Genomic DNA, 22,580 nt, shown 5'->3' on the forward strand with positions numbered 1-22,580 from the left:
AAGCATGAAACAGCCTTAACTTTTCGCAGCTTTTCGAACGTATGGTTCATGAGAACGGGCTGCTCACAGTCACCTATTCTTGGATTGAAGTTTTCACAATGTTATGGTTTAAAAGATGAAATGAATAAGTTAACAGAGATAGAATGCCAGTCCTTTATTAACAGTATTTAAAGTGCCCATATTATGAAAAAAACTGGGATTTGGGGTGTTCTTTTGTGTCTCTGGTGCTTCCACACGCATACCATCTTTGAAAAAAATCCATCCATGATGTTTTGAGTGAGATACGGTTTCTGAATGTGTCCTGCCTTCAGTCTCTGGGTGAGCTGTTCAAAATCGGCACGGCTTGTGACGTCACAAAAGAGCTGGCTAACCACAACCGTTAGCTCGTAGTGCTAACGTTACCTCGTTCTCAATAGCAAAGCACTGCTACAACACACACAAGTTCACCAAAATATACAAAAGAACTACTTACATGTGCGCCCTCATTTAGAAGTCTCCCAGCTAATCCTGCCTTGTAACTGACCGAAGTTGGAGAAACAGCCTTTCTTTTACTGTCTATGGAGCTAGCTAGCTGACATGATCTACATCTGAGCTACTCCATTTGCAAGTGCAATCAAAGATAGTACAGAAGAAGAAGAAGAAAAGAGGTCTCACTCTGTAGCTAAAACAGAGACCAGGTGAAAAGAGGAGCTGCAACAGTGAGAGAGAGCTGTGCAGTACAACAAAAATATGGTGTTTTTTGAAAATTAAACCATGTAAACCTATTCTGGTACAACCTTAAAATACAATTATGAACCTGAAAATGAGCATAATATGGGCGCTTTAAGATATTGATTGTCGTGTACTGTATAATGTGAGGTACAAGTCTGGTCCAGAAACTTCAAAGAAAAGTATACAGTCATGTCTTTTATTTGAAATCCTAAAACCTATTCCAGGCTTATTTAAATCAAAAAATTACATTTTTGGATATTAAATAGATTTATTATTATTATTATTAGTGGGGACATATTCAGTACAAATTGGACATTATTTGTTGGTGAAAGGTTATTTTACTGTCTGAAATCCATGGTAAACTCAGCCAGAAGTACAAAAACCCAGAAGAGTCCACATTTACTAGGATTGCACTATGGATTACTCATCATCGTCGTCGTCATCATCATCATCATCATCATCATCATCATCATCATCATCATCATCATCATTCTCACCATTATCCTCCTCATCATTGTCATCATTATCTTCATCATCACCACCGTCATCTTCATCATCATCGTCATCATCATCGCCATCATCGTCGTCATCATCATCCTCAGTGTTGACTTTGCCAGAGAGTACATCCTCGATCCAGTCCTCCAGCTCCTGGGCGCTGGGCAGATCCTCCTCGTCGTCCATCTCCATCCACAGGCTGTCGGCCTGCTCACAGACAGAGAGGTCAAATAACGTCAGGAGAAACTCAACACAAAACGTTCATGTCACGCCAGACAGGTTGTTATAGACTCACATCTGTAATGTTGATAACTCCAATCTGTGGCCTGAACAGGTCCACCTTGAAGGTCTTCTCCCAATAGGGGATCAGCTGATGGGGGTCAGCGAAAAAAGAAAAGATCCCATTAGACCTCACCTGCAGCGTGTGAGCTAAATATCTATCTACGTTTTCTTTTTCTTTTGACGACTCACCAGGGGAAAGTCATCAGGGTCAATCCAGATGATGCTGAGCTCAGGAAGTTGAGTGTTGTCTCTTGCGACTTCCTTCAGAATCTCCAAGAACTCAAAACCATCTGCAAGCAAATTCACACATCAATTGATACAACACTCTGCTTCCTAAGTATTGACTAGACCCACAAGGAGAGAACACATTACAACCGATTTAAATAAACATTTTCACTTAAATTACATTTAAATCTTCTTGTTTTTTTTCTTTTTCACTTTTATCATTTCAGTTGCACATGTTGCATTGGTCTCAAATTGTCTTACTGTTTTAGTTTTAGCTTGTTAGTCACTAACCTGTATGAAAGGTGCAAATATTGATTGAATATCAGGACACAAGAGTTACAGAGCCAGTTGCTGTATACGTAACTACAGTGTGTAGATTAAATCTGTTCTAGTCTCCTGTTTATCCTCTCCAATACAAAATAGTGGTACAGCACATAACTGGCCCTTACCGGGGTCCTCCTCCTCTGCAAAAGCCACAATGTGGATCCCCTCAATGTCATCCTCCTGAGAAGAGGCAGGCAAATATAAATGTCACATTACTATAAGTGTCAGGGAAAATTAAATATAAAGTTGGTAATGTTGTCCGCAGCCAGACAATCACACTCACCCAGGTCTCAAACATATCTTCTGCACGCAGCTTTCTCAGAGTTGGTCTGATGGCACAGAAAACACATTGAATGTTACAGTATGTATTTATACAATATTGGTTAAAGACACATTTGTCTGAGTAATTAGTTCAACATTGCTCTTTGTTTACCGTCTGTGTTCAGTTATGAATTCCACAAGATCCTCCTCAGAGTGAGGCTTGCCTGGGATGGTGACTGGCTCCTCCATGAAGGGCTCATAGAAATCTACCTCATTCAACTTCAGAGTCAGCTCCTTGGCCACCTGAAGCAACAAAGACAGATTACTCAAGAATAATAATGCATCCGTTTATTTATTTATTTATTTATTTGTTACTTACAGATTTATCAAATGTGGCAAAGAACTTAATATAGGGCTGGAACTGCTCTGCAGCTTCTTTAAATGCTTCGTAGTCTGTGGATGAAAAAGTAAATATACAGTGTTATTCAATTGTATTGTGTTCATTGTGTGTACAGGGTTTTGTTGTGCTCTTGTTTTCCTGGTCACACATCTGTTTTGTGCTTTCTCTGGCTGTTGAATACATGACATTTGCACATAAGGGAGTGGAAATAGCTGAACTTTGACCTCCACTTAATGCTCCCACAGTTGGTAAGATGGGATGTCGCTGCAGTAAACTACTCTAGACTCAGTTCTTCTACAGCGTGTGAGATGGGAGCAGGCAGTGGCAGCTGTGTGTGCAGCAGTGGTAAAAATGGATCTGTAAATCCGTGGGGATGAGGGGGTTAAAATGCACTCATATTATAATGAAGGGCATGAGCCACAGAAAGTCCATCACAGACCCAGCTAACAAGCAAAGTAAAGTAAAAAAACAAACAATTTACAAACATATCATTCATGCCATCAGCCTGACACACTCACGCTCAGAGTCCTCGCTCTTGAAGTAACCAATGAGGTGGATGTCTTCCTCCATCCTATCAAAGGCTCTCAGCTCCAGAGCATTTCCTATCACCTCCACTGGCTCCTCCAACAGCTAGAGACATACAGACAGAGTGAGAAGTACTGGGGTAAGCTTGTAACTTTGGCAAGACTGGTGTTGATTAGTGCCAGCAGCTGGGAATCTGATTTTAAATCAGTCTACTCACGTCCAACAAGAACTCCACCAGAACGTTAGCCGAGAGCAAGCCATCAAACTCGATCACCCGATCGGCCTTGAAAACATACACACTGCCCTCCTCCTCCAGGCCTGTGATCAAAGGAAATTACATGTTATTATATACATTTACAAACTACTCCTAAAGTTATATGACCCTTGTCTAATTTTGTGATTAAGGGCAATCATCTTTTAGGACTTGTGAGTATCAATTAGATAAATGGTATGCTGCATTTATATACTCACCCAGTTTCTTTGCCACCTTTGCATCTTTGTGGGAGTCGACCATTCCAAACCCAATGTCCTTCACCTCCATAACCTGAGCTGCAAGCTGCAGCCAAAAAAGGAGAGCACAAAGGGCTAAATGGTAAGAGCAGGGTTGTAAAGAAACATAAGATGTAAAGAAACAAGACTAATGAAACATTATTCATTTTGGGTTCTGACTTCTGAGATCAACAATCACAGTTTTTGTGAATAAAATAAATTAATGGGAGCTTTACTGAGGTGTTGGGTATGGTCTTAAGAAAAAAAGAAAAAACCATAGTTGGCAATATGACAGAGGTGCTCAACCTGCACAGGGGCCACGGAGACACAGTTACATAATCACCCTGGCTGCCTTGTTCTAAATATAACCAAAATTGTGCTGGCAATTGTTCTGTGAAGTACAGTAGGTGAGAACTATGAGACTCTCCTGCCGGAAATGATCCTTACACAGATGGAACAAGCGTATTCAAAGTATGATAAATGTGCAGTCTTCAATGCACAGTAAAAGCCTGAGGGTATGACGTTAGGAATACTCTGTAGTTTTGACCACTAATAGCGCTATTCTCATTCAAAATAACGTGACCATTTCACAAACTGGCGTGAGACCGGGTTGGTGCACGAGGACTCTCATGCACACGTGTGAGCATCCAGGCTGTGTGATTCATGTCTTGCTATTAGTTTCAAGCTATTTCACTGAATGTCAGTTGGTGGTAATAGCGTGCCAACAAACGTAGCAATGCACCAACAATGGTAGTGAAGAAGAAAATGAACATGAAAAAAAAAATGAAAAAAACATGAATTTAAACAATGCTGTCTTTTTTGTGTTTACAAGAAAACTCCACAGGGCACCTTTAAGTTATTTTCCATCAACTTCAAAAAGGAAGTAAACAGATCTCAAACAGTTCGTAAGGCTGCAAAGCCATCTGCAAATTATATATATTTTGGACAAATTAGCAAATATGTCAAATACTATCAGCTTTGATAAATTAATCTTCATACATTGATACTGCACATGGGTGCCTGACTCTTTAGTAACATGGCCCACCTGTGCTGTGTCAAATAAGTGAAGCTAATATCGGGACTGCACTGATATGAACTGGGCTCAGATTACCTTTGACTGATCAGAGAGCAAATGCCATGTGTAACATGAGACAGGGCACAGTGTGCACTGTTTCCTAATGTATGGGATTCAAACAAAGAGATTTATTTAATCTATCAGCTAGACGCCTGCTATTTAAGTGAGCCTGAATACAAAATAACTTTTAGCTATCTTTTACTTTTGCTTTGACCACCAGAGTCCACCAAAACATTACAATAAAGGAGAAGGTAGTTGTGCCCTTCACATGTATTGCTCTAAAACATAATACACATGAGCTTATTTCTGCCAGAAGAGGAGAACCACAGGGAAATTTGGAGTGACATATTTCAAAGGGTTAGAAGCACACATTGATTTAAGGTAATAGAGGTAACCTTAGGTGACAGCACTGCATCTTACTGGACTAATTGTGCACTCATAGAGTACAAACATATACACATTGACCTTGATGAAACTCATCAACACATACAAACGATAAGATGGAGTTTTATATCTAACCAGTTGGCACTCTGATTATTTGAGCACTAATGTGGAGTTATTATACTCTAAATCTTTTATATGGGTCTGGTTAATTTGACTTTTAGTGTCCTTTCCTCTTGTAGCACTGACACCAAAAAAAACTATGTCCTTTCAATTATGTTTATGTCCTTCATCTCCTGTAGTGACAACTTTCATTTCATCCCTGCTTTTCTCCCACCATCCTGTTCCTCTACCTGCTTTTCCTCTTCTTATTACTTTACCTCCAACACCAACTCAGTCATCTGATGTCGTTTTTGCAGCTCCTTGCTGTCTGGTATGGGCCCATGGTAGAACATGCACACCATGCTGTGTTTCTTCAAGGCTTTCTTGTAGTTCCTGTCATTGATGTCTAGGACACGGTCTTTCCCGTCATACTGTGGGAACTCCAGGCCCTTCGCAGCCGGGGCCAGAGGCACAAGGCTCAGGCAAGGGAGCAGGAACAGGCACAGGGAGAGCATGGTCCAGAGCTACCACACACCCCCGAAAGTCAGAGTTTGGTTTTAGTTTGACAGTATAAAACTGCACAATCAAAAAGGTCACCTTAGTCCCGTAGAAGGTTAGGGAAATTTAGGAAATGCTACAGAAAATGTTGGAGGTAAAAGTTGGTCCGTTAGTGGCAGTTCTCAAGCATCTCAAGCGGTCCAGAGAAATCTAACTTCTACAAGCATCCTCAAGACCTAGCAACTGTTTCTCCCTCTGTGATCACTACTACACGCCTTCTCTCTGCAGACACAAAGGCAAAAGAGGAGTACTGCCGGGCCTTAGAGGTACCAGGGGGGAGGATACCATACATAGCAGCGCTCCTCTCCCACTACTTGTGCAGGACAGGCCCATTTTTAGGAGCCCAGTTGTTTGAATGCTAAAAATAAAGTGGCAAGTGAGAAAGAGAGATAGGAAGGGGGGTTAATAGTGAGTACATTTCTTGCTCCCTGCAAGAGAGACGTGATGTGGCGGAGAGAGTTGAGCCCCAGAGATTTGGGGGGGTTCAGTTATTTTTAGGTGTTTAAGTCTGTGAGGATGTTTGGTTTGGTGAGTACAAAATGGTGGCGTATTTTAAGTGACAGTTTATGAGACAATCTGCCAACAGGTGTGCAAAGGGCAAATCAAATAATCTGTGTGTAATGGTTGCTCTGCATTCTCATGAATTTAGCATGTGCAATGTCTGACTATAAAGTGAACATATTGTTTGATTTGTTTGATTGTCAGAATGCAATGTGCCTTCTGGATTTCTCAACAATGTTTCCCATTTTGCTCTTCACAAGCCTACACATTGACTCAGAGATATTCCTCATAAACTTTATATTTAATCTTCACATTCAATGTTATTACACTATAAAGTCACAGCAGCTGCACCACAGATGTACAGCTGCACCTCTATTTTTGCCTCCCCTCTTTAGTCTTCTTCATCTCCACTTTCAAGTACAATAGTTTTCTAGCTGCTTGGGAAGGAGCCTCTTCTGCCCTCTGCAGGTAGAAACCAACTATGATCTGATGAATAATGAGAGTTACAGTGCAGCGTGTGGATGGTCTGGCAAAGCGAGACTAGAGTTACAGTACACCATTCCTAAAAGTTTAAGATGCGCTTATGGTTCCACAGTGTCCAGGGGATATGTGAAAGAATCATGGAGTAGCTCAGCTTTTTGGATAATAATACAACACACAAATAGGATTATAATTGGTGTGAGGTTTAATTTTAGTATATTTATTGTCAATAGCCCTTTTTCACAGTAGCCATGTTGACTTGTAATAGCAGAAAAATCAGCTGTTTTTTACAAATACCATTAACGATGGCTCTGTTCTATTAAGGTGCCCCAGAAAGTCATGCCAGTGTGACGAGCAGCTGAATGGAATTCAGCCATTTTTTATTTCATTATTTCAGGGTCACTATAATTTGCATTCATTTATAATTGTAACGAAATTCACTTTTATATAATGAACAGTGTCAAATAACATTCTCTTTAAAATTAGGTTATGGGTACTTGATTATGTCTGACAGAGTCATCGCAAAAAGGTTGGGAACCTCCGCCCTCATGCCTTATTGATGCTGATGGATGAAAGATCGAGGTCTAAACAGCTGAATCACAAGTTACATACACAATATCAATTAGACTTTATTATTCTGGTTACAAATTTGACCAGCATGGGAAGCATTCACCGAAAAAGAAAAGATATTGACTTGTGGAAATCTTTTATAGTTATGCTGCAGCTGCTTCCACTGATAATAATGATCTGCTGTGAATGACATGTCTTTGCTGGCATTATGCAGCTGCAAAGTTGTTGACGACGTCACCCTGTTGTATCTGGGCAGTCCAGTCCTCCTTGATGTATTGATGGTAGGGATCATTAGAGTGCTCTCTCCTCTTGGATTTGACTGTGCTCACCAGCATAGCCACAAGAATGAAGGCAAACATGCCAATCATCACCGCCAGATACCAGATGACGCTCCTGAAGTTCTCCTCAGCCAGGGTCTTGTCCAAAGCGTTGGCTGCAGCTGTCATGTTATGTCTCCAGTTGTCCAGGTAATGGCCCAAAGCACTGGTCAGCGACCCCTCCAGGTGAAGGGTCAGGTTGGACCAATCAGGTGCACTCATCTAGTTGGAGGAAAAAAACAAAGGATGATTTGCTGCACTGTCCAGAATGTTTAAGACAATTTTCACTTGTCTATGAAGTAAATTAAGTGCATAGTATCCAAATTCCAAACGTTGACTTGTGCAAACTCAATTTAAGCACAAGAGAGAGAGAAAAAAGTAGATTTTGGAGTAAATAATGAATGTGCGCATTTCACTGGAAAAAGTCTTAAATCCTCTGAAAGCTCAAATCGTATGTATTTTTCTACACCACAAGATAGTCATAACTAAATAAGCAGCAATTAGATTTAAAATTAAGAAAAAAACATTCTTAGGGGTTATTTAGTTAGTTCTAAGAGTTTAACAATAACGTATAGGTTAGTCTTTAAAGCAGAAAGCAACAAGTAATAGAGCTCTAAAAAGCCAAATCATCAGGGATCCAAACTGATGTTGAATTGCTTCAAAATCATTTAAGCGCAATTCTACAGCCAATCGATTAAATAACACGAGAAACAGGTTTAGCAGCTTGAATTTCATATTATCATTTAACTAAACAGAAATGAAGAATATGGTATTTTTTCAGCTATACTGTACCAACCTTCTGCCAGTTTTTCAAAGACCGCATAATGAAATTGGTCACCTTGGGGTGAAAACAGAACAGAATAGCGAATTACTGACAGAGAGCACAGCCTACAACAATAAGAAGCAAAGTAATTAGCTCACAGGAACAAAGTCAACCACTGCTCATTCTTTGTTTACTTTTCTCCCCGGCTAACAGTGGGTTTAGAGTTTTGTGTGTGTGTGTGTGTGTGTGTGTGTGTGTGTGTGTGTGTGTGTGTGTGTGTGTGTGTGTGTGTGTGTGTGTGTGCGCATGAGAGGGAAAGATAGTGGGGCATGACCTTGATAATGTTAGGCTTACAAAAAGTTAATGTAGCTGATAAAGAAAATTGAGTGCTGGAAGTCTTTATAACCTGACACACACACACACACACACACACACACACACACACACACATTAATATGCATTATTATCCATATCCAGCAACAAATGCAGGGCAATACATTGAATAATTAAAGATTGAACTGACCAGTGTGTTTATCCACCTGATCCACCTGTAATTCCTCATCTGCCCACACAGAGTGAGCACATTGCCAGAGGACAGTTATTGCTACTCTGTAGTAATTTTACTGAAGCTCTCCCTAGATGGCAGCAAAATACAACATATTTTAGAGTCATATTCACATGCACTTAAACATTTTATCAGAGAAATTAGTCAATGATTGCTTCATTATCAAATTATCAAATGAATATTGTTTGTCTTCCTGTTCTTTAAAAAAGCAAATGATATCTCAGTGTCAGTCACAACGCAGCACCGTTAAGTCATCAGAGATCCATTGTCTTGCTCAAGGACACTTCAGCATGGTATCTGCTGACAATAACGCTTGATACTTGATCCTGTGTTTGAAGGGGTGGTGTTTCACTCCCTGGAGTGTTTCTCTCTTCTGGACCAGATGACTCCCACCACCTCTGATCAGTCCCAGATCATGTTTGTTTGTCCAGTGCCAGCGGGCGGCTCTGTAAAGTGAAACGAGAGAAAAATGGAACAGTATGCACAAAGAAACAGATGCACATACATACATAAAGTTGAGCTGAAAATGAGCTTGGGACTGGTAAATTCACAACCTAAAGGAGTTGTGATGACGAAAGGGGTGAAACATTAACAGCAAGACCCTAATTGGATGTGTGTGTATAGAGGGTTTTCACGGCGCGTCATCAGACCCGAAGTCGCCATGTTGGAGGTACTCCGCATCACAACAAAGCACAGGCACTGAAGTAGATCCCGAACGGCGTTAAGGAAAATGGTTAGTTATTGCCGTGTTTTAGGTTGTACCAGTAGGTCAGACCGAGAAAAACATTTGGAATATTATCGACTTCCAAAAGTTATTAAAAACCAAAGAGAGGAATGTCAGAAGTTATCAGAGGAAAGGAGGAGCTTGTGGTTGGCAAAGCTCAACCAGGATCTACGAGGGAAAACTCTGTCTTGTTTGGTCTTTGAATTGAAAAAAAAAACTATTGAGAGTCACTTGGCTACACCTTGAGTATCACAATGATATAATACAGTTAAGGTTAGGTTGATTAAAGACGTTATTGCATTACTTACTTTGACCTTCACAACACAACGGTCGTTAATGACTTGGTACTGCGTCTCCCTCACCCATCCACACACCATCTGGTTATAAGCCTCCAAACTTTTGTAGGATTTAAGGTCTTCCGCTGTGTATGGGCTCGGCGAGAAAACCATGTAGTTGACTATATCGGGATATGCAACTGAAGGATTCACCGGGTCGCCATGGATCCAAGAAGAGGGAGCCAACTTGTAGGGATCTGCACCGCCAGTAATTTCTCAAAATATCTTGCCTTTTTTTGTGGTCCAAGTCCTTCCATGCCTTTGCATCTTGGACGCGTTTTGATGAGCTTTTCTGTTGTTTAGACATAAAGTATTAAAGTATCCAAAGTGCACAATACTCCATTACTCCATTCAGCTGTTTACACCGAGTGCCTCCAATATGGCCGTGCATCCAGGTTACCGCCCAGAATGTGACGTTGGTGAAAACCCTCTATATGCAAATGTTTAAACTGTTCTATGCAAAAGAAAGTCTTGTCCTGTCAAATGAGCTAGAAACTACAGACACAATTTAATAACTATAAGGATGTAGAATGTACAATACCAGCATGGTAAGTATATGCTGATACTTGATTAATACAAAGTACACCATACATGTACAGCTCTTCCTGGGTGTAAACAAGTTAAAGACAGCAAAACTATGACTTAACTAACCTAAGGGCACCTGACATCATCCATCATCACAAGCCTGGCTGGATTAAACATCAGCTGTCAGAGACGGACCAGAACAGCAACAGAAACCCCCAAGGCAAAGAGAGGGCAGTGCCACTGGAGCCAGTGAATCATAAACCCCCTAATAGGCTTGAATGTTACATAAACTCTGAAATGCAGATTCACACATATTGACCAGCAGATATACTTATTTACGCACACATAGGCAGGAACATGCTCATACGTAGTGTTTCTTGTTACCTCATATTTTAAGTGTGTGTATGTGTGTGCTCGTGGTCATTTGGGTTAAGTCATTCATAAAGCGTAAACACAAACCAGTGAGTCACAGGAGTCAAGATACATGCTTATATAAACGAGTGAAAATAAAAATGATCATTGGTTGAAAGTTAGAATGAGAATTGTCTTCCAGTTTCATCACATTCATTTGTTTCAGTACAGTCTGGGGTGTCTGGTAAACCTGTACAATTTGTACATTTTGCTCAATTTTCTAAAGCTGTGGCAGTGAGTTCATAGTCCCATGTTATTAAGTGACCATGTGTGAAATGTCAGATTTTGATTGATTGATTGTGTTTTCCTCATGCATTATGACTTGCAAGAATTAAATCTGTTGATAAAGTTAGCTTCATCACTTATAATGTAAGCTACTGTTTTTTCAATCAATAAGTCACTGTTTCTTTAAAAAGCTCTTTATCAGAAGTTCACACTTAATCTGTCTCTAATAAAGAAACCATACAGCCTTCTTATTGTTAAACAGTTATATTGTACATGTTTGTTAAGGTTATTGTGTGTTTCATTGTTAAGTGTTAAATCTTACTTAAATCATGTTCTGATTCTGAAGAATGTTGTTGACATCAGCCAGTTTGGCTCAGATGAGAAAAGGCCTCAGCGGTATATGCTTCATTGATTCTCATTTACAATGTCACAGCACTAGACACTATTCTTTTCGCTGTTATTACCAAGGGAGGGAAATGTTTCCATTTGCCATTGAAGCCCAATTCCATGGATTAATGCCAGAATACCAGGCATGCCGCCGTAGTTTAGTCAGGGCTTTGCATAGGGAATGACAGGAATGCATTACTTTGCTTTTAATGTAGCTACAGTGAATAGCAAAAGAAGAGCAAAAAAGGAGTTCATTGTGATGGGAAGACAAACAAAAAAGCTAATTATTATATGTAATATATATTTTTGCTACAGCTTGCTAATAACATTAACAATTAGCTCAACTCATATCAGGAATCAAATCTGTCCCATTCTTTTCAGTTCCAGTATGGTCTTAATAACGACGATTCCATCCTTTAATTGCAATTCTATTTTTGAGATCATCCATGATTATTGGAATAATCCAAACATTACATTTTATCACTGACTCATACCATGCATCAATGCTGATCATTCTCATGTCCAACAAATTGACATACTTCTGCAAATGGCTTATATTGCCAGCATTGTTAACCGAATTAAAGTAACTGTGTTTACAGCTGTCTTAAAATCAAATCTGTGCATCATATTGGTGCCCAATACCTGACAGAACTGTTTAGGTGGGCTTCACCAACAGCGCTATACTATAATACTGACACCAAGTCAACAGCGAAGGATTTTAGGAGGAGGGATCCTAAATTCCTGGAAATCCCTGCACCCAAAAAGCCTGCACATAATAGCAGCCTCTAGGTGCCAGTGTACTAGTAACCAGCTGCGGAGGCGTACAAGAGAAGAACAAACTGGTCTACAGGCTTTCAAATAAGCCTTGCAGTTGATTGTGCTGCCCGTTACTACTGTTGGATATGTTTTATGGTTTAATTGTTTGTTTTTTAAAATGTACCCAGGACTCCCTGTTAAGAAGTATTGATACTGAGTGGATTATACTGGTGGAAGGGATGGGACATTTGCATTGCTCTAGGAGATAAATCAACAGGCCTGACACAATTGTCCACCCCTGTACTGCCTAACTGCCACTTATCCCTCGTGAGCCAGCTATTAGATGAATGGTATTGCCTCTCTGTTGTCAGAGACATATGGGGTTCAAGACATTCTGACACATGTGCCTAGTAAACCCAATTTGCAAAGTTGTCACATCCCCCCCATCTTGACAAGATGCAATGTGCACACCCCTGGATGCAGCTGCTGGATCACAGAAGAGTGCATCACCACTGTAATCTGTAAGCCTGACACAAATACAAAAGTGAAAGCACAAACATTAAGAAAACAGTTCAAATTAAGAAATGATACAAATAGGCTACCAAAACATAACATGCCAGCATTGATAGAACTGATACCTTAGTAGCATAGTTTTAAATGCAGCTACCTTTGTGTTATCTGTATATTTATTATTTTAATTGTGGGGGGGAGGTTACCCCCCAGTCCATTGCACCACCACCACCTTCAAAAAAGAATAGGGTTAGGGTTACATTTAATTTTTTTGGATGGGGGTGGATGAAGTTTCCTAGGGGGAAAAAAGGTCTTCCGATCCTACTGGGGAACCAGGCAACAGGTAGAAGGCCAAAGTCTGTAAACCATCACACTGCTTCACAAGTTGATATCTCCTTGCTGTGAAGCAGTAGAAACACCCCAAGGCTGTTGTCAAACAGATCTGCGGAGATGGAACACATCCTGCTGGAGGCAAGGGCACAGCCCTAGCCCCGCCCCTAAAAACACACACCCAAAGCATCCATACGCCCTGGAACTGGAGGAGGCTTATGCGTTTCAGTGGAACTATTGCAGCTGGGAGATCTAAGCTGCTCAGCTTCTCCCTCTCAGTCGTCGTGTTTGAGGATGGGGCGAGACACCTCGGTACCACCTCTCTGGCAGGCGCTCCATCTTAATTCTGAGGAGCAACTACACCAACAGACTCAAAGGCAGGAAGACATGGAGCATGTTATGAGGCCATACTGGATGAGTGTAAACAAACAGTGGGCCCGCACAGGCATGTTTGTAGGCTCAGGCAACCAAACCTACTGTAAATGATTTTAATGTCCTGAGTTGAACCTCTCAGGCAGTCCTAAATCCCACCAGGATTGACAGAATTTAACTCCGACCATCTTTATCCTAAGACATTTGACTGCTATAACTTGTTGGAGGAAGTAGACAGGATGCCAGTAAAGCGCTGTCTTTAGAGGATCAGCTCAGGGCATGAATTAAATTTGTAATACATCCCCTGCCAAAAGATTACCACCCTAAAAGATCCCAAACAGCAATAACAAGAAGACATAACATAGGGAGAAGGCTAAGTCACTGCGATCACTGACACCGATTACCAATAGGATGTAAATAAAGACTAAGCAGGTTATGTTAAGGGTTATGGTGTTTTAATGGGGAAAGTCCTGCTTAGTATGTCTTTAGGCAAACAAATGCCATCTTATCCATAGAGTTCATCTGACACTGATATGTTGTTATGCTACAGACAGTATATTCTAAGATGTGTGACCTTTATATCTGTGAATATGACTTTTGGACAGGTCTTAATATTCAGATTAAATGTGCAAGCCTGTATAAAAATAACTATACAATATATAATAACATTCATATAAAATTACAATTAAATATTTCATATGCATGTTACACATAGCTATTGACAGATTGTAAAGGATACAGCCTAATTAATCCCATCTAATAATATCATCATTCCGACACCGTGAGGCTATTTGGAGCAGTTGTTTCAGGCTATTGTTCGTGTTTTGACTCTCCAAAATAGACAATGAACAAAGCATGGCCTGGATGCCAGTACTTTTCCACAAGGACAATATTATTACTTCCCTCTAGTAAAGAGGGATGGTGTGAGTTGGGTGGGGGTTAGTGGAGGAGTATGCAAAGCATGTAAGAGAAATGGAATGACAAGTGAAAAAGAAAATTCAAACTAGTATGAAGTACAGCATACATGTATGTTCCCCAGAGGATGTATCATATTGACTTTTGTGATACGTTGACTTTCCCAGCACCACCAGCAGCTTCACATTTGTGGTTTTGAGTGAAATATTCCGACAACTATCAGATAGATTGCCATTCAATTTTGACATTCATGTTCCCCTCAGAATTCATTATTCTCACTTTGATGATACCCTGACTTTGCCTCCAGCCTTATCATTAATCCAAATGCATTATTTGTCCAATAATTTGGTTTATGACCAAATACCTTAAACACCAACGACATCCTCTATCTGTAGTTTACATTTAGTGCTAGTTAGCGTTACATTTAAATGTGTACATGTGCTTTCAGTCTTGGATAATAAGAGCACTGATGCGATATTCGCAATAATATTCAAGGGACTGAGAAGGCATTGTCTGATCAGCTCAGAAACAACATAGTGAGGCATTTAATCTTCAATAATTTTCCTTGGAAGATGCCCGGAGGGTGTAATGGGGTGCAGCTTTCTTTTAGCTGAGGTGAATTGAGGTCATCCTTACACATGTTGAAACATAGTCATTCATGGTTGAATGAATGATGCACAAACAATAGTCACATCTTCCTGCACAGGTCAGTATCACACTATTATAAGAGAAATGTGCCCTTCCTGCTGAAGGTAAGGTTTGAGGTGATACTAAAAGAAAATCTTCCATTGAACAAATTAATAAAGTTACTTATTCACCTGCCTTGCAAAGCACCTGCTGTCAGGAAAAGTAGGTAATATTCTCAATTTGTTCCCAACTCCTACCCACACACCCCTTAGAAGTGTGCGTGCTACATCTTGACTTGTTGCAATGGGGAGTCATAGGACATCAGTGATACGACATTTCATGGTCTCTAAATGCCACAACAGTGTAAGTAGTGTCACTCTTAAAAACACATTGTATTCGTCAGCACATTACCTAACCGTATGAATCATTATAATATTGCTTAGTTTTGCATTTTGGCCTCTGGGCTTCCTAACAAGTAGCATTACATTTTAAAGTATGCCAGGTTAATGTTTAATCCACTCTTATTTAATCATAGAAAGTTAGAGTTGTAAGGTTTGGTCATCTGAGGATATAGGAACATATGGAGCTAAACTGGTAAGAAGTGGAGATTTATAAGCCACTGATCCTGGTATTTTGATTGGCTGAATCTTGTGTAAAGAAGCCTGGAATCACCCAATGCTCTTTTGTCTCTGAGCGGATTAGTAATGCCGTTCCGGGGTTTATGTTACCCTGGTCAACAATGACAGAAAGCCCCAAAATATATGGGAAAAACTGAATGGTAGGGTAGGTTTGTTACAACCCAAGTCCAGTATGAATTAAAAAGCACATTAAAAGGGTACTTTATTTCAGATGTTCATGTTGAGCCACTGTTTCATAAAAAGTATTTTTTCCAGCGGTTCCTGTTTTTTACTGTCACAACATAAAGAATGAGTACACATTTGTCTTTGTCTCCACAGAAATTTTATTTTCAGTCTCTAAAAATCCATAAAAATAACGCACTGTATATTTAAAGCTCTTTCCCATACAGCAATCATCACACATTAATCCTCATGTTATTAATAAGGATTGGCCTGTCACATTATGACACCGACATTTTAGACAGATTCCAAAATACATGTAAACACATTTATTTTTCAGCAGGGGAGGGGGACAGTCACTTTAAAATGGGAAAGTATAAACTAAAACTAGACATGATATACATGACAAAGTTGATTTATCACATGGCTTTACACATATGGTATTCACTGCACAACATTTTCAGGACTTTTTTTTCCTTTTTTTTTTTTTACTAAGCCACCTTTGGTAAGAGGTTTATAAAAGATGCACTTGAAACAAGATTAAATGCACTGTAGTGCACAAAAGGTACATTTACACACAGCAGATACACAACAGATAGCCTGCTATAGAAGAAATTTATATTGTGAATGATCCAATGAGCCCTGAATTATATTGTATTGGAGGTTACAGGTAACAATACAGACTTGACACACTTTTCAATGATGTGACTATAAAATGAGATATATTTAATGCATAAGTTTAACAGAATCACGAGCATTGCTGCTTGTGACTTTTGTTATAATACAACAGTAGTGCATAAAAAGTATATTTTATATATAAAAAAAAAAATCTTTGATATAGCAATGCAGATCCTGTTGTGAATGGAATTTAGTCACCAGTGGCAACAAATTAAATATTAATAAAAAAAATGAGAACAACAATTTCTAATATTGTGCTTTGTTTCATTTCCTGTGCTGCAAAACACACCTAAGCTTGACCTACCTCCAGTAGCATAAATCAAATCGGTGATTATGATAATTGCCATAAACATAATAGTCATATGTAACAGCAGCAGAGCAGTAATGTTTTTAGAACTTAATATTAACTCGTTTTAAAAACTTCATAATGGTCCCCATAAAAAAAAAAAAAAAAAAGAGAGTTAGATATAATTTCTACCCATTGTCCCCAGGAAAACAAAATGGATATTTATTAGGTGATTTACTAATAACCTTGAAATGACAGTTCAGGGTACAATACAAATTAAATAGTAATCATACTGATACAGAATCTACTGATAAAATGCAGTAATACAGTGTTCAGTGGCAGAAACTTGTTCAAAACTGTCATGGCCTATAACCTAAACCTTTGACTACAGCTACCTATGCTACGTCAGCAACTAAGCCTACAGTCACTATCAAACAAAACAAAAAAAAGCATAAATCACAGGATACATTTATTTTTCACAAAAGAAAAAGACAGACAAGTGCATATGTCAAATACAAATTCACTAAGTACAACAATTCTAAAAACCTCAGTACATATTCTGAATGCAGGATTAACAAGCGCTGTACAAAATAAAAAAATAAGCTTCATAGTCTTAAGGAGGAATACATTTGTTTGTGGAGAAGCTTTAATCATTTAAATAAATGATTAGAATAAGCTTAAAACCCTGTTAAATAGCTACACATGACAACTGTAAATATTACAGACAGCTTCTCAAATCTTTGAAAAACGCAACTGTTCGTTTAACAGCCCCCCACCCCCCACCTTAATAAAAGCCCCCACACCAGTCAGTTCAGTGCAGAGTTCAATTACAGTGAGAAATAAACAAACATAAAGATGCCCAAACAGCAGACGAACACCAGACACACATTAAGAATAACTTTATCTCTAGGTGACTCATACAGCATCTCTGCAATGACTGTTGCATCCTCCTGCTGTACTTTTTGCTGATCGCTCTGTGCTCCGTCATTACATCCGCAAAAACATTCCAGTACGCGCATACACCTGCCAGTCTCGTGATAAACATTGCAGCTTTCTTCTCTGGTCATCTCCAGCCTTCCATTACCAAACTGCTCTGCAGGGGTGGTGGCAGGGGATGTTTCTGTACTAGGGGTTGCTGGGTCATGGTCAGTGGATGGGACCAGGAGTTTGACATCCGCCCCATCCAAACACATCTCCTTTCTGATATCTGGGGGAATTTCTTTATGAAGTCTCCCATCTCCACTACAATGGCTCTTTTCAGTCAGCCTGTAGACCTCCTTTCGGTCCTTTGTGGGAACCATTTTAATGTTGCGGAGCCCCCAGAATGTGGTGGTGCGAACCCGTTCATCATCTGGTGGAGAGGTGCAGAGGCTGACCACCACTGCCACCGCCCCTGAAATCCAGAACAGCCCAGCAGCAAAATACATGTAGTGAACATTAAAAATGAAGGCAGGCCTATCATCTGGCTGATCACAGCGAGGCTGGCGGTAGATAAAAGCTAGGATCAGTCGTAGGGCACCGAGTGTGAAACCTGTCATGCCGCCGCAAAATGCACCCATTTCATTGCACCGTGTCCAGAACACACCTAACAGGAAGAGGGCAGCAATTGGTGGAGTGAGGTAGCCAGCAACTTCCTGGATATAGAGGTACGTCTGTCCACCTTGCATATTAATAATAACAGGGACCCAGGCAATGCTGATTGCCACCATGGCAACAACAAACAGGCGGCCCACAGTCATCAGCTCACGCTGAGATGCGTTCTTTCGAACTGTTTTGTAGATGTCCAGTGTGAAGATGGTGCTTGCACTGTTGAAGATTGAGTCTAGATCACTCATCAGGGCAGCGATCATGACTGCCATCATCAGACCCCTTAGTCCAACAGGCATCACTGCCATGACCAGGCGTGGGTAGGCAAGGTTTGAGCAGCCGGCCTGAGAACCACACACAGCCATGCAGTGCTCTGGCCCAATGCAGGCAATCTCGTCTGCAAACAAGATGCGGGAGATCATTCCTGGAATGACTATTAGAAACATGGGCAGAATCTTGAGGAATCCAGCCATTAGCGTAGAGCCCTTAGCATGAACAATGTTCTTTGCTGCTAGTACTCTCTGAACAATGACTTGGTCTGCACACCAGTACCAAATAGATGCAGGGGTCTGGCCAAGAATGAAGCCTGGCCATGGGATGTCTTCATCCATGGGACCTCGAAGGATGCGTAGAGAGTTTGGTTTGGGCTCAATGCGGCAGGAAGGAGAATAGGTGAAGTTTCCAGTGGCCATTATAGCAGTAACATTGGGAACTGCCAGCATGTACTTAGTTCTAACACCCTCTAGCCCACCAACTTTGATTAGGCTGAGGATGGTTAAGGTTAGGGCTCCACCAATCATCAACACTGCCTGAAGTGCATCCGTGTAGAGTACTGCCATCAAGCCACCAGTGACAGTGAGCAGTGCAGTCATACTGATGAGCAGGACGATTGACACATAAAGGTTCCACCCCAGGGACTCTTGAATGAAGAGAGCTCCAGCATATAAGTCCACAGAGAGCTTGGTAAAAATGTAAAGTAACACAGACAAGAGAGCAAAATAAACCTTTAGCCTCGTGCCACCGTAGCGTTTTGACAGGTACTCCGGCATGGTGTAGACTCCCGAGTGTATATACACAGGGATAAAAACCCAGCCAAGCAGCTGAAGAAGTAAAAGGGCATTAAATTCCCATGCTCCAACAGCAAAGCCACTTGCTGCTCCTGACCCAGCCAGGCCAATGAAATGTTCACTGCCAATGTTGCTGACAAAGAGTGAGGCACCTACCACTATCCACGACATGGAGCGTCCAGCCAGGAAGTAGCCATTCACAGTGCTGCGATTGGCTTTCCACATGGCAAAAAACCCAATGGCTAGCACCAGGACAAAATACAGTCCTACCACAGCTATGTCCACCCTTTCCATTCCAGGACCCATTTTTACAGATTACTTTTAAATCTCTTGGCTCACAGCAATACAAATCCTTACAAAACAAAACAAAAAAAAAAAGGAATATAAAAGTCAAACTTAAAGACTTAATTGTTCAAAAAGGAGCAATGGAAATGTTTTGCTTTGCTGTCTGTATGGAATCTGTAGTATCCACCGTCAGGTCAAAAATTAACTAGGTGTGCTTCGGAGGGGGTTATCAACTGGCACTGAGGTCGTTCTAGTTTTAGAGGAGGATGTTGTAGGCCTCTGGTCTAGAAAAGCCTAGAGTTAGCATTCCTGCAAGACAGCAAAGACAACGAAAAACACCTCATTAGAGTCGTAATTTAAGAAGGGAAAACACACAAAATGCTTAAAAGGTTTACAGACTCTCACGATGGAGCTTAAAGTGAAGTTTAAAAATGTCTGGAGTCAAACTAACCATCATATCACAAGCCATAATGTAATATTATCAAAATCACTAATGAAAGAAATGGTAAAATATGGCATAGTGCTCTATAAACCACATGCGGTTTAATAAGAATGCTGATAATTCAGTTTTGCAACTGCAGTATTTTTCCAGCATCAGTCCTTGGGTTTAGCCTGCCTATGACTTTCCTCAATCTTTTTAACATAAAGAATTTAAGCCTGTAAAGTTCAATAACATTATGCAAGAAATCAAGGAGTCAAGAAGGAACAAAAACATGTAGCCAAAGACTATGCAATTCCTACATTACCTAATAAGTGGTCTGACTTATATCATCTTCAAAATTTTGCAATTCTTGACATGCATTTTGGAAAATGCTAAATACTACAAAATCATGGTATGCCGTTTTATGGTTTAAGCCATAAATAAAGACCACATTGACGTACCAGGACCCAAAAGGACATTTAAAATGTCATCACACACACGCGTTCACCATACACTGTCCAGGAGACTCTGAAATACTGCAATGTCATGATTAGATTAATATTTTATTTACAAAGTTATATAATGTGGGATTCAAAACATAATCACTACCAGCCACACTCAGGCTTCTGCCAAAATAAAAATATGGTGCTGCCACTGTCACAGGGAGACTAATTTAAGGCCAAGCTGATTCATAGAACTGGGTAAAACAAAAAACAAGTGTAATTCTTATTTTCTTTCCCTTTTTGTAACGGATTATTCACTCAGACAAAGCCAACAATTAAGTTCCACCAGTGGTGATGAAACTGGAGCTCTGCTATAAGAAAGTTTAATTAATGAGACTGTGCCAGGTATTCGAAAGCCAAGAAAGATGCCAATGCAAACCAGCCTTGCCATGCATAAAGCCAGAGGTATATTGCTCAACCACAAGGGAGGTGATGACGAGTCATTTTTGAAAAAGTGAAAGAAATGACAGATTAATGGTATTCTCGCACAAGTCCACTTAGCTTGAATGGAGACACTGAATGCTTCACCTTTGCTTTCAAACATACTAATGAACACATGAATGAATTAAACATATCCAGGCTGCAAGTAAACCCCAGCTGCCACCACGTTGAAAACAGTGGCATCATGGATACTTGGTGTAGAACAATTGCTGCTTTACTTAACGGCCAAGTGTGGCTGACAGTCTTTGTGAATACAAAGAAGAGGTGACACCAGTCCAAGCTATGCATGTGGTGCACAGACGCACCTATCAGGAGTGTGGAAATTTCTAGAAGTCACTCCGACTACAAGAGCTGCGCATCTTCAAGGACCTTGCATTCCTCAATAATCGCCATCTGAGATGCACTGCATTCATTTTTAGATATATATATATATTATAGCATACAGGCAAGTCTGACAAAATGTTACAAAGTGTTTCTTCCTAGCTGAAGTCAGCGGCCAGATCTCAACAGAACTGTCAGTTGGTTGAGACATACAGTCTATGCATTTGACACATAATATAAATGGTACATTCAATGTCATGCCCGAAAACACAAATGTACAGCCTTAATGCTATGACCACATATTTTAAAAGTCAAAGTCACTCGGGCACCCGCCGGCTTAATTGTTTAAACACAGTTACACATTAAAGATGTACCTTGTTGGCTCGTGTTAGCATACATGCTAAAGATGCTAAAACGACACTCCACGCCAGAGGGGAGATGTGAATGATGAAGTGACTCCTTCCTGAAGACCGGTCCTCCCAAAGGATAGCTGCGTCCTCGTACTACGCAGTGCTCCTTCACAGCCGCTATGTTCTTTTGACGTTAGAAGTCCGTTTTCTATTCTGTACCTTACATTTCACAGGAGACGTGATGCCCGCTAGACATTTGCTGCCACTCCTCTTTATATGAGCCCGTTCAATCCACGCCCCACCACCCACGTGTACACACACACACACACACACACACACACACACACAGCCGCGAGGCTTTTGGGTGCTAATAAACGCCAACTGGAAATTTCTCAAGATAATAATCCCGGATTCTTGTATTGACCTACATGTTTACATTAACTAAATAATAAAAAGGAAGCGTTCATTTAAAAAAAAAAGTGGCCAACTAACACCTTCCAAAGCTTGTTTTAATTGAGAGAAAAGAAATGTACCACTTTGTTTAAGGTGCTTTTTCCATAAAATAACTTAATAGACCTAAACTACACCTATAAATTGTATCAAACTAATCGGAATTAAAAAATTACTTTACTTTACTGACAATGACGATGACACTTGTAGACTTATAAAGATAGTTGTAAGATTTTTTTCTATGGTAAATGCA

At 40.2% G+C, this 22,580-nt stretch overlaps 2 protein-coding genes across 2 annotated transcripts; both read right to left on the reverse strand.

The window, feature by feature from the left end:
• Positions 1 to 1,006: 1,006 nt before the first annotated feature.
• casq2 (calsequestrin 2) lies at positions 1,007 to 5,790 on the reverse strand. The gene is made up of 11 exons (XM_078262815.1): positions 5,549 to 5,790; positions 3,695 to 3,779; positions 3,441 to 3,541; positions 3,217 to 3,328; positions 2,678 to 2,751; positions 2,471 to 2,601; positions 2,321 to 2,366; positions 2,163 to 2,217; positions 1,678 to 1,778; positions 1,502 to 1,576; positions 1,007 to 1,413 (listed from the first exon to the last, which is right to left on the reverse strand). The coding sequence occupies exons 1-11, from the start codon at positions 5,783 to 5,785 to the stop codon at positions 1,132 to 1,134; spliced, it is 1,299 nt and encodes a 432-aa protein (XP_078118941.1). The 5' UTR covers positions 5,786 to 5,790; the 3' UTR covers positions 1,007 to 1,131.
• Positions 5,791 to 16,078: 10,288 nt separating this feature from the next.
• On the reverse strand, positions 16,079 to 22,156 carry slc5a3b (solute carrier family 5 member 3b). The gene is made up of 2 exons (XM_078262035.1): positions 21,902 to 22,156; positions 16,079 to 20,150 (listed from the first exon to the last, which is right to left on the reverse strand). Exon 2 carries the CDS (start codon positions 19,860 to 19,862, stop codon positions 17,730 to 17,732), a length of 2,133 nt encoding a protein of 710 aa, XP_078118161.1. The 5' UTR covers positions 19,863 to 20,150; positions 21,902 to 22,156; the 3' UTR covers positions 16,079 to 17,729.
• Between the last annotated feature and the right edge of the window lie 424 nt (positions 22,157 to 22,580).

This window comes from Sander vitreus, chromosome 11 (assembly GCF_031162955.1).
Source record: "Sander vitreus isolate 19-12246 chromosome 11, sanVit1, whole genome shotgun sequence".
Classification (NCBI taxonomy): domain Eukaryota; kingdom Metazoa; phylum Chordata; class Actinopteri; order Perciformes; family Percidae; genus Sander; species Sander vitreus.

Bases quoted from the DNA above. Each gene is read 5' to 3' on its own strand.
- casq2 (XM_078262815.1), bottom strand. From the start codon at position 5,785: ATGCTCTCCCTGTGCCTGTTCCTGCTCCCTTGCCTGAGCCTTGTGCCT. The intron at 2,602-2,677 runs GTAAGTAACAAA...TTGTTGCTTCAG, and splicing joins TTGCCACATTTGATAAATCT to GTGGCCAAGGAGCTGACTCT. The intron at 1,779-2,162 runs GTAAGGGCCAGT...ATTTGCTTGCAG, and splicing joins TGCAGAGGAGGAGGACCCCG to ATGGTTTTGAGTTCTTGGAG.
- slc5a3b (XM_078262035.1), bottom strand. From the start codon at position 19,862: ATGGGTCCTGGAATGGAAAGGGTGGACATAGCTGTGGTAGGACTGTAT.